This window comes from Rhinolophus sinicus, chromosome 3, assembly GCF_057876585.1.
Source record: "Rhinolophus sinicus isolate RSI-liver-muscle chromosome 3, RSI-T2T, whole genome shotgun sequence".
Taxonomy (NCBI): Eukaryota; Metazoa; Chordata; class Mammalia; order Chiroptera; family Rhinolophidae; genus Rhinolophus; species Rhinolophus sinicus.
In genome coordinates, this window is record NC_142503.1 from 160,307,569 (window position 1) to 160,320,533 (window position 12,965).

General features: G+C 34.7%; 1 protein-coding gene across 3 annotated transcripts in view; it reads right to left on the reverse strand.

Annotated features, from left to right (window-relative positions):
• Positions 1-12,965, reverse strand: part of MAP4K5 (mitogen-activated protein kinase kinase kinase kinase 5) — a 90,159-nt gene that overhangs the window by 1,935 nt on the left and 75,259 nt on the right. For all 3 annotated transcript variants that reach the window (XM_074327484.2, XM_019725664.3, XM_074327485.2), the window contains exons 27-31: positions 12,570-12,747; positions 9,580-9,648; positions 6,966-7,058; positions 4,375-4,445; positions 2,077-2,132 (exon numbers count right to left, since the gene is read on the reverse strand). In XM_074327484.2, coding sequence (XP_074183585.1) covers positions 2,077-2,132; positions 4,375-4,445; positions 6,966-7,058; positions 9,580-9,648; positions 12,570-12,747 — 467 coding nt within the window. The remainder of the gene's footprint in view (positions 1-2,076; positions 2,133-4,374; positions 4,446-6,965; positions 7,059-9,579; positions 9,649-12,569; positions 12,748-12,965) is intronic.

A 12,965-nucleotide genomic window follows, 5' to 3' on the forward strand; every position in this document is an offset into this window, starting at 1 on the left:
TCTACAACTAGCATATTATTACTTTCATAATGAAAGTAAAGTAATATAAACTTTATATTATGCATTACAGAAAAGTAGGAGAAAATAAAATTAACTATAATCCAAATGCCCAGAGTTAACCATTATTAATATTTTGACATACTTAGGTGTTTTTTTTTAGACACAAATATCTACATTTAAACAATACAATTTTATAATTGTATTGCAGTGTGGAGGTTCCTCAAAAAATTAAGATAGAATTAACACATGACCCAGCAATCCCACTCCTGAGTATCTACCCAAAAAATCTGAAAACATTGATCTGTAAAGATATATGTGCTCTGATGTTCACTGCAGCTTTATTTATGGTGGCCAAGACATGGAAACAACCAAAGTGTCCTTCGATAGTGATTGGATAAAGAAGATGTGGTATATATACACAATGGAATACTATACTGCCATAAGAAAAGATGAAATAGTGCAATTTGCGACAAAATGGATGGATCTTGAGATTATTGTGCTAAGTGAAATAAGTCAGACAGAAAAAGTCAAGAACCATATGATTTCACTGATATGCGGGATATAAAACTGAAAACAACAAAGGAACGTGACAAAGAAAGAAATAAAAACTCATAGACACAGACAATAGTTTAGTAGTTACCAGAGGGTAAGGGGGGAGGAGGGCAGTAGATGAGGGTAAATAGGATCAAATATATGGTGATGGAAGGAGAACTGACTCTGGGTGGTGAACACCCAATGTGATAGATGATATATTACAGAATTGTACACTTGAAACCTATGTAATTTTAGTAACCACTGTCACCCCAATAAATTTTAATAAAAAAAGTACAATTTTAAAAACCACTTTAAAAATTAAGAGAAAACAAAAACTTTGGTTAAGATATTATCTTAAATTCAAGGAGATAACCAATTAAGACAACCAGAACAAGGCAATGATCTGAGAAAAGCAGTTTTTTTAGGGCAAATTCTGACAGAGAATGGAGACAGAAAAAGGGAATAGTTGAAGGAGAAATTCTGGGGGGAAGGGGTTGACAGAAATAAATGACTAAAAGAACTAGCTTCTGATACCTACCCTCTATTAAGCAGAATTCTCTCATACTAGGTCTTGTTAAAGTGCTATTGGTGCCAGGACCACTGGGTGATCCACAATTTTTTTATCAGCTGTTCCTGGAGAAGCGTCTTCCATTCTAGAGTCTTTACCCAGGTGGTCCTCAAATTCTTTCTTTCTTTTTTGCAGGACAAGTTAGTAAGTTGCCACGCTCTATGGGCTTACCTTTTCTACTTACTAAGGTAGTTGCCATTTTTCAAAAAAATCTCTTTCTACTTACAAAAGTCTCCTTAAAAGTTTTATGGGGTCCTAATTCCACCACCACCTTTTCCTTAAGTGTCTAATAGTTAAGCAATTATTTTGTGATTAGACTGAACTTGAAGACCAGAGGTTCTCAATCCTTGCCTCAGGACTAACACATACTACTGTAGCCAGTTTTCCTGCAGTAACAACTTTTGGTGGAAAAATAGGAGGGAATGGGTATTTTATTAGTTGTAGAGGTAGACAATATAGACTTTGGGGAATAAAAGCTACTATATTTTTTCATAAGATGGCACAGTTTTGGAACTTGCCTTTCATTTTGATAACAGAGACCCACATAATTCCTTCTAACTTAGATTAACCTCAGAAATTGGGTTGAATATTTTCTGATATAAAAGCAAACGTCAGGAGGTGCCTATTCTGTTGGATGTAATAGTTAATAGACAGTAACACACCAGGAAGAAATACTGAAAACAAAAGAGGCTAAAATATGTCATGGTACAAGAGGCATAAACACCTATATTAACACATTTTGTCTGCTGAGTATCACTATCTCTAGAATAACGATCCTCACACTGACAAAAGATTGCTTCATCGTCGACTAATGGAAATATTATTCTCTCTCTTAATAAAGATACAGGGAAATTTCATGAAGTAGCTGAGAAACCCTCTAAGAGTTTTCTTTGAAAAACAATCACAGGCTGACAGTACAATTAAGAAGAAAACCACCGAATTCCTTTGGTGATTGTAACAATCACACTATTTACCTGTCTGATCCTAATAAGCGGAAAACTCTTGTTTCATCTGAAATCTCCTGGGTAACCTATGAGAGAAAATACCGATCAGTTAATACCTTAGGCCCCATACTATTTAAATAATTTAAAAATCATTTAGATAGAGCAATTATTAAACAGAATGATAATTTATGATAGTCAATTGCTCAAATGAAATATAGTCAGGAAATATTTTTTGACTGCCCATTAGAAATAAAACACTTATGGAAAATCTGTTATGGGTCAGGCACTTTCCTTACATTCCTCACTCTATCACTTGTTTCCTTAGAAGAACTCTTTGTGATGTGGATTATAATTCCCCTATCACTGGAGGAAAAAAAACCAAGGCTCAGAGAGGTTAAGTGACTCGCTTAAGGTCACACAACTGGTAGATCCAAGATTGGAACACGGGTTTGCTGGACTGCTGGGCCCCTGCTCTTCCCTTCCTATCACACTGCACAGAGCTGTGCTGGACGTTCCCCTGCGCCAGTGCCAGACACCCGCCTGTGTTAACTGTGGTGTTGCTCTGCTCTGTCTTCTCCAAAGCTGTGGAAGGCGCTCAGCCATGGGCAGGTACTATCCCAAAGCACTGGGAGCTTCCACTCACCCAGGGACAACTGTTAAACGACAGGGATAGCAGTTGGTTTATAAATGCACCAGATGCCCCACCTTCAAATGAGTCAATTTTGAGGTGTGTTCTACACTCAGCGGTCGGTATGGGATTAAGCCCTGGTTGCCCATAGTGGGAACCGGTTTCTTAATGTGCTCTTTATTGGCTTTTTGCCCCTCTCCATCTTACATTCCTCACTCCATCACTGTTTTCTGGGATCTACTCCCAAATAAACTACCCACACTTGAGTTCTGGTCTTAAGGTCAGCTTCTGGAGGAACCCAGATTACAACTGTGTGGCTATAAAATAAATATAAAAATTGTCTGTTAACACGAATTTGCAGTCTAGCCGGCAAATAGAAGTAATGAACTTGAATCAGAAAATAAATTACATGCTATACTAGGTGGAGTTAATTTTCAGAGTATTAAGTTCAGAAATGTTCCAATCATCATGGACTGGCTTGGCTGAACATTACTTTAAGAATATTACAGCTCAGCCCAGGCTGAAGTGTGAGAACATAAGCAGAAAGAAAGAAGTAAGCATGATGAGTTAAAAATAAGAAATAAAACTTGTACTTGACATCGTGAGCAGCAGGTATCTCTATAGATTTCTAACCAAAGAAGCGACACAATCAAAGTAGCATCTAAGGACAATTAATCTTATAGTAGTAAGTAGGCCTATAGGCTTCATTAAATCCAAGGACCTGGTGACAGAGGTTGGTAACTAGATAAACTGACATATTCAAAGACAGGATTTATGTTATTTTCTCTTGGAAATATTCTAATTCCTCATTTATATTAGAGGTGGAAATATTCAGTAATATATGAATAAGAGTGTAGATAAAACTAAAGGTAATTCAAATAGAAGACTTGAAGCTTTAAAATAAGTCCACAGATTTGTGAGGCCATGCTATACAGGAATGACACAGGTACTCACACAAAAGGGAGAGGTCTGTTAGTTCTGTCTTAGCTATTAGGACTCATCTCTCAAAGTGGGAGCCCAGGTCTCATCTCCTGCATGAAATGGATCCTGATTATCTCAGCTAACAGTGATTTTTGGAGACCCTTCAAATGCAGGCTCTGCCTCCTAACTAGCTATGTAACTTTGGGCAAGTTACTTAACTACTCTGTGCCTGTAAAAATCTGAGATATGAATAGTACCTATTTATAAAGTGCCAGGAACCCAGATGTTATAAAGTTTGAAATTATGTATAATTATAATTCACTATGCCTTACAATGCTATAATAATAATGTCTTGCACGTAGCTGGTACTCAGTAAATATTTATTAAATGAGTTAATTTTCTTAGATTTTCCTTAGTCCTGTGATCCAATACTTATCAATTTAGAATTTTAAATAATTTAAAAAAGCTATACACTTCTAGATCATGGAAAAGCCTTATTAAATTTAGAAAAGTTTAGTAGCCATATTTACAAATTACAAATTAAAGGACTGAAATTGTATAAACTCATGTTTGACAATTAATTGTGGCCACTGAGAATTATACAATAAATCAAAACTGAACATCTGAAGGAATAATACTGGCAAGTTTGCTCTACCAGTTCATAGTACTAAAGGCACTAAACATGGTAATGTGGGTCCAGAGAGAAAATGTCTAAAATGAATGTTTCAACATTTAAAATCTTTTGTGGGAATCACTGGAGGTAATCTGAGAAAACTTACCTCATCTGATTTGAAGCTTTTACCCTGCATTCCATGTTTCCAGAAAGCCAACACACTGTCTTGAAGGCATACTAAAAAAGGTAAGGGAGAAGTGAAACTAAAATAAAGCACAGAGTAATTCACCATACATTTTTCTTAACTGTTTTTAATAAATGATAACATAAGGCTAGTGCTTGGTGCAAAATTCCACTGTCTAGACCATTAGTTCCCAACATTTTTGTGGCTAAGCCATGCCTAAGCTAAAATAATTTATTGAGGCAGAGTCACGTAAGTTGTCAAAGACACATACAAAAGGCATTCATTCAAACATGGCTAACTCCTGATGAGTTGATATCAGCATATTAGTATTTTTTTCATATATTATCTTTTGTCTTAGGTGAATACAATAATAAAAACATATACAATTGGTTTTTTTGATAAAAACATGGTTATTTAAATATTGTTATATAATTCGAATATTTATTAAGGTGTCTTTTATTTATGTTCACACTTTCCCTATTATAAAATTACATAATAAAACCCCCGACCTGTCTCACAATCCAAAATTTAACCACACACTGAATATTTACTATCTTTGAGCCCACTCTTATTCAGAGGGGTACTCAGTTACAACACTCACTGCTGCGGTCCCCAGCCCCTCAGGCCTCTGGGGCACCCTGGGCCTTTGCTCACTGCTCACATGTGGATTCACAGATTTGAGCCAAACTTGCCCACCTTCCTGATGGCTTTAGGTTCAGGAGTGACCAGGACCCCACAGTGTGGCCACCACATGGTATGGCACAGCCCTTCCTACCCTCCGACCCATCTCCTATGCTCCCCCGCTGCGGTGGCCTGAAGGTCTTGGAGGGAAACTTGTTCTTGCTGTGCCTTGTCCATCTCTGTGTCCTGCTTGGTGACAACCACAGGCCTGGGTCCAATGAGGTCACTTAGCATTTGAGAAACAGAGTGAGCAGGCCCCATAATTAGAGAAAGCAGTGGAGCCTCTGGGCTCTTCCTATCAGAGGATGGGATCATTAAAGTGCAATGAGAGAGGGAGAAAGAATGAGCGAAAGAACCCATTTGACAGCTGAAGAGTTAGCCATATGTCCTATGCCAGCAAAGGTGATGTGAGAAAGTGACTGAAACTTACTGTATTTTTCACTAGAATGGTGACTGTAAAAAGTTAATGTAAGAATGTCTTGGAAACATAATTTAGCTCAATAAAAATTAAAAGGATTTTACAATAACAAATCACACGAGTTTCACTAACTGTGATGAATACAAAACTCAGTTACTAGTTTTATTTTTAAAAGGTGACTTAAAGGGACTTTTTTTTACCCAGAAGGATCCTTGTAATTATTCCAAGGTTCACTGGCAAGGAGATATGGTAGCCTAGGAGGAACAAACTTTTGTGTAACAATTAAAATTCTCTAAAATATTTGGCACATATGAAAAAGTTGAGGTGCCAATGTGTTTCAGTTAAAATTAAGACTTAGAGGTCTCTAAGTCAGATTCTCTGCTGAAAATACTAAATTTTAGAAACTGACATACAATATCCAGGACATAAAGAAATAAAAGGAAACAGTTCCAAAATTCCTTTTGTCCTGGCATCTACATAAAGTTTAGGTTTTCTGCTTCAATAAATTAGGTTTTGCAATCATAAATTATCTTTATGTAAGATATTTACACAGAGGGATGAATGTACTTTGCAACAGGGTAAAACTCCAGTTGAGAAACCATTAAAATATTAAAAAATAAAAATCCTGTCTAAATAACGAGAAACGTATTTAAAAGTATATATACATTTAATTATAAAATACATATATTTTTTATTGCCCAAATAAAAACTGCCAACTTTGTTTTAACTATTTTTAACTTATAGTAGAATTATTATCATAAATTGTTCACAATGTTTCCAGCCACAGTATTTTTTTCCTAAGTTCCATCACCCCTGGGGAAAATACTGACATATAATCAATGAGGATGCAAACAATAATAAAATACAATAATTTTTATCATAAAACCAATGAGTATCACCGAGTAAAATACTCATTGACAAGGAAGCAAATTAAAATGGCATCTTAGTTTCCAAGTCCTGCGGGAAAGTAGTTATTTACATAGAAATGATTATCAACACACACCAAGCAAAATCTTACACGACAAAGAATGACAGCATATCTAATACCATTAATCATATCACACAAATACCTTCATGGTTTGGAAAGAATTGGGAGAAGTATAATTCACTTGATGCAGCAAAGGGAACAATAAACAGAAATTTTAAAAATGATTTCAAGTTTTAAATATTCAGGAAAAATAAAAGATTTATTACAGTCTAGATCTGCACTGTCCAATATGATAGCAACGAGCCACATGTGGCTATTTACATTAAAATTTAAATTAATTAAAATTAAAAAAATTAAAACTAAAATGTAGCACTAGCCACATTTTAAGTCCTTAACAGGTGTGGTTAATGACTACTACATTTAAAAGCAAAGAAGACATTTCTGTATTACAGAAGCTTCTATTAGACAGTGCTGGTCTAGACAACCCTAAGTAAAGAATGAACAAAAAAACAGGTATTCTAGTATTATTAAAAAAAATAGACTTACCTACAGATTCAATGCGAAAATCAAAAGTTAGCTCAGAGGCCAGTTTCTTACTTGATTTTAGTTTTCCTTGTAGATTTACAATTTTTACAAATTCTTAGAAAAAGAAAAAACATGTTAAGACCGGAAACCCAAATCTGTTAAATATAACTTGATATGTAGATTTTACATGGATATGGAACAGTATTTTTAATAAAGCTCAACTATTTATCTTGATTCAAACATGCCCAGTGAAAAATTATCATTAATATGTTTTTTAACATACACTGTAAGAGTGCCTCCTTTGTAAGTGGTAATTCTGTTTGTATATTATTTTCTTTTTTATATAGTATAGATTGAACAGTTTAAAAGTGGCTACCTTGGTGCAGTAAGAATGGATTTTTCCCCCTTACAAATGACATAACATATAATCAGTACTACCTGCAGTCATTCATGACTTTAGGACCGAGTACTACTATACAGAGGAGCAACAAATAGTACTCTCGAGGGTCACAATTTCTCCATAAGTCAACTCTGGGATACATCACTCTATTTCCCTTTCATCTATTTGTTTTCTAATTTAACCATCTCAGCTCTGATTTGGAAGATACCTTCTCTTTGCATTGCTTTCAAATCTGTCTAACATGATTTGTGATTTCAGGCCTATCTCTATTGCTGCTTACTAAAACAGATTTATATTGCATAGTTGGTAACTCACTTCTGAAGTTTTACACTGCTCGTAAAAACAACAACAACAAAAAACAACTCAAGAAAGTCAACTTTCCATTTACGTTGAATAACTGGGAAACGGAGAGCTTAGTTAATCAAAGGTTTTAAAATTTTTTTGATAAAATACATAAATCAACAAAATGAAAACTAAGCAAATTTATTTTCCTTGGATGACTCAGAAGGTAGTAGAGAGTAATATTAAAGGTTCAACATTATTAAAATTTAATTCTGATGATGTGATTATTTGGTTAATCAGTATAGAACTTTCCACTTGTTTGGCAAAAAAGAATTTATTGAATTCATTTATGAGTAATCTAATAACACTCCAATCTTATCAGTATTCAAAAAATCAAAGTACTTAAAAAAGGGATGATGGGTGAATGAAACACTTCGGGTTTGGTTTACTTATCTATAATATTAGATGATTTTTATGACTCTATAAGGAAAATCGACTAGGGGACACAGGCAAATTCAGTAGCAGAACAATTTTTACAATAACCCTGAACACCTATGGGCAAGTTCAGTAATTTAAAAAATACTGGAATGGATCAAACATGGCAAATATTGCCAAGGTTAAAATATAATTTCAAGTCTAGGTGAATTTCACCTTGCAGGATTCACTGCATAAAAATAAGGTGGGTTTTAAGAACCAGAGTACTTTGTTTATAAACCTGAAATACGTGTTTTTAAAAGTTTTTTCCTGCTTCTCAACTGCTTATAGTACAACACAGTTCTATCAGCAATATATAGATGATGTATTATAGAATTGTACACTGGAAACCTATATATTCTTATCAACCAATGTCACTCCAATAAATTTAATTTCAAAATATATTTCCATCTGCATCAAAAGTATCACTAGAGATAAGTGTGTCAAATCTATCTGTATATTAAAATCTCATTCTGATACGATTCCAAAAGTTCACGTTTCATGATTCTAAGTGACCATATTAGTGCAGTTATGTGTCACGCTGATGATGATTTGGTCAGCGATGACCAAATATATAATGGTGGCCCCATAAGATGATAACGGAGCTGAAAACTTCCTGTCACCTAGAGAGGTAGCCATCATAACATTGCAGTACAATGAATTATTCACATGTTGTGGTGATGGTGGTGTAAACAAACCTACTTTGCTGCCAGTCATATAAAAGCATAGCACATATAATTATATACAGTGCATAATACTTGATAATAAATGACTATGTTACTGGTTTATGTATTTACTACATTATACTTTAGTGTACTCTTTCTACTTATTAAAAATCAGTACACTGTGTTATGCTGGCAGCAGCCGCATATTCACATATCTCACATTTACAGCATCTCTTGATTGTATCATTTTCTTTTGTGCTTGATTTAATCTACTGCAGTACATGCTGTACAAGCCTGTAGCCTATGAGCAATAGGCTATACCTCATGGCCTACCTGTGTAGTAGGCTATACTACCTAGGTTTGTGTAAGTGCACTTTATGATGTTTGCACAATGCAAAACTGCCTAACGATGCACTTCTCAGAATTTAATATTCCTGTCCTTAAGTGGCACATCTATATACCTTCTATTTTTTTTCATTAATTATAATGATATGAAAACACTCTGAATACTTTTACACAGAATTGTATTCAGAAGTTTTATAAAGAATTTTACCCCAAGGTTATGGCAAACTGTTCTAGTATAATGTTCCCAAGTACACCAAACAAAGAAAAAAGTCACAGAGAATAGTATTGACAAACAGATCAATTAATATTTATTATATCTGTAGCCAATTTAGGTTTTTCATCAATAAAACAAGCCTAAACTTAAGGTGAAAAAAGGGAAAATCTTCAATTTTGGTTTAAGAGAATCACTTCCATGAAAATATGTTATATCGAGTAGTATACTCAGAATAAACTTTAAAATAGTACTTACTATCTAAACACACTAAAACGGTATCTCTCTCCAACTGTGTTACATGAATGGAATCTAACTGTTGGCTGCCTTAGGGAGAAAGAAAAACAAGGTTACAGTTACACAGTATGCTTTAAAAACTAGAGCTTAGAAAAGAATACAAATTCTGACTTTTTCTGTGATTTAAAACTAGCCTTTGAAATTTAACATAGAAATTACATTTTGTGATATCTTTTCAAAAAAATGTATGTAGGTCAACTTAGGAGAACAAATGTTAATCTTATGCATGGCTAACTGAGCTAAGCTCAATATTACAGTTAATGAATACCTTAGCTAGTTCTAGAAAGGTGAGTTACAAAGATAAAATGAAGCAAAGGATAAATATGGAAAAGAAAGTAAGATACATGCTATACAATGCCTAAGATGCATGCTATACAATTCTGCTCTGCATTTTACAGTAGCCAATGGGAAGATGGAAACAAGATCAGGTGAATCACAGCATCCGAGATAAAAATAAGGCAGCAATTCAGAAAATGCAAAAGGTTTAATGAAACTGTGACCAAAGAAAAAATTTCCTGGTGTTGGGTGTGTGTGTGTGTGTGTGTGTGTAAAAGGGAGTTCCTTTTTTAAGAGGACATTGAGTAACAGAGTAATACTATCAACAGTATCTTTGCAGAAAGCAACTTTCATAGCTTTGCTGATATTTGCAGGGCCAGTAGTTGCAGGGCTGATTATTTGCAGGCTTTTAACATCTACAAATAGATGTGATGATATTTTCGCAAAACATTTTTGATAAAACAATTCATTTTAGGCACTCTAACTGCTTGAATGGTCTAGCTGAATTTAAAAACAGATTGTAGATTATTTAGAGCAGTTATTCTTAACTACATTTCTTTGGGAAGCCCATGAATCCTCTCCCTTAAAAACTGCACATCTGAACAAAAACATAAAGTTTTATGTATTATTTTGGGGTGTTTTTAGAAAACTTCAAACGCTCATAGTGAAAAATTCAGATCTACAGAACTGATAAACTGTTGGTTCATCAGGCAACACTCTAAAAATAGTTTTTCTCAGTAAATCTATGTGCCTGCATTTATTAAATAAATAGGTATTGAGTGCTGACGATATGCTAAACAGCATCCTTGGAGATAGGATACTGCAGTAGTAAATCAGACTAAGAGTTTTGGAATAGGAGTTCATTTTAACTGTTACAACGACTGCCAATTCAATTCAACAACAAAAACAGCTGGGAGGTGGGTTAACCATCATTTATGAAATGGAGAAGCCTCCTCAGGACAACCTCTGCTTGGTGATTTGGATGATGACCCTCAGGCAAAGTCCTGGCTCTCCTCAGGAAGTAAATTTGTGTCTGCCTTAATTTTGGCCTGGAAAATGTTATAAATGGGTAGAACAGTATGCTTCAGGCCTTAAAAAACAAACAACAAAACCCCTCAACTCTCCCTCCCCCAAATTTCACAAGAGGATTCTGAATGTCTAGCCTCGAGCAATGTAACCTCCTAGTATACAGAAGACGGCTGCAAGCACACATTAGATAATTGTATGAAATGACTTGCTCTACACTGTTATTGTATACTAACCAGTAAAAAAAAAGTTGGGGCTGTCTGCTAAAATTGATTTTGTTTTTTAAATAAATTGATCTATCACCCTTCTTTTTGGCAGCAACTACGTATGTAACAGGAACACATTTCTATTTGGGCTGCTTATATTTCATGATAATAAAACAATGTAATTTGCACCTGTTAACTATACCAGGAGGGCATGCATCTAACTCAACCAAAAATATTAAACAATTAAAAAGCAATGCGGGGTACAGATGGGGGTGGGAGAATACAGAATATGAGTACATTCCTATTTTATTCTGCTGGAAATGATGACTTGGTTTATATAGAGAGTGACATCGCCCACTGCATGCTGTAACTGGCTTGTACAGGGTTGTTAAACTTTCAGGATTTTTGTGAGCCAGATGACATCAGATTGGTAGTCTGAAATTGACCATGGTGGGAGTATTTATACTACAGAAATAGGCAACCTCCAAACCAGGCTCTGTACCCAAGAGCCATTTATCAGAATACCACTACTTGATACTGATTCTTATTCTGAAAGTAGCATTACTGGTTCTACATTAACTTCAATAGCTGGGTTGTATGAAGAGTTCTGTAATTTAGCCTATAAATGATAACAAGCTAAGGATATTTAATAAGAACCATCAAACTTATGATACTTAGAACAAACTTCTTCACAGGGTGATAAGAAACGTAACAGTGGTCAGTAATGAAGTAGCTATAACTACAGCTTGCTTGACTTCATATGTAAAAATAGTAGCTTCATAAACCTGGAGTTAGTTACAAATGATCAAATAATACACTGGCACAACAAACAGTAAACTGGCAAAATGAAGACCCCTTTCATTTCGTTTATTATGTAGATTTAAAAAAGGATTTGTTTGAATTTTAAAGTTTGAGAATAAACTTCCAACCTTTTCAGAACTTTCACTAAGACATGTCCGACAAAATCCTAAGTTAATGAACCATTCTCAGAAAGTGCCAAGAGATATGTCCCCGTATCTTCAAGGGGACCACACTTGAACTCAATGATTCTGTGTGTGTGTGTGTATGTGTGTGTGTGTGTGGGGGCGGGGGGGCGGGCAGGGAACTGACATGGAAAAAAAAGTAAATCTCTGCTTGAAAAGCTCATAAAATTTGAAAAGTATCTTTAAAACTTAACTATAATTTAGGAAGTCCAAAGATTAACTGATAATAACTAAGACCTTTAAATGTCAGAAATCATTAAACTTTTCCTTGGTAAAATAATTTGCATCAAATTGCCTCAGGCAAATAGAGATCACAGACTATATGCACATGAGTCTCTGGGCTTACTTGGGAAACTAAACTGCTCTGAGTCTTTATTTGAACATATCCACACAGGCTGAAACCATTCTGCTTTCATATGCAAAAGCATCAATGTTTTAACATAAGGTAAAAAACACTTACCTGCACCAATTTCTGTAAACCACGAAGATGCAGAATTCAAATTGATTGTCTCAAACTGAACTACCTGATTTGATTCGGTGCCCTTGCTAATAGCTACACAGACCATAGGGTATTCCTGTTCTGGTATTACCAGCATTTCAAAAACATTCAAAGGACTTGGCAAAGGAAAATCAAAGTGCTGCAAAAAACAAACAACAGAAGTATAATTTAGAAACAATCTCTCATCATACTGTTGTTGAATAAAGTCAATAAAAAGACTTTCATTTTCTTGATCTAATTCTGAAAAAGGACTACCTCTAAAATGATCATGATAAGGATGAGTTTTTTTATAAAAATATGCTTTATAGAATTGGCCATTTATGGTTGTGATGCTTCCGGAAGTTTATTAACATAAGG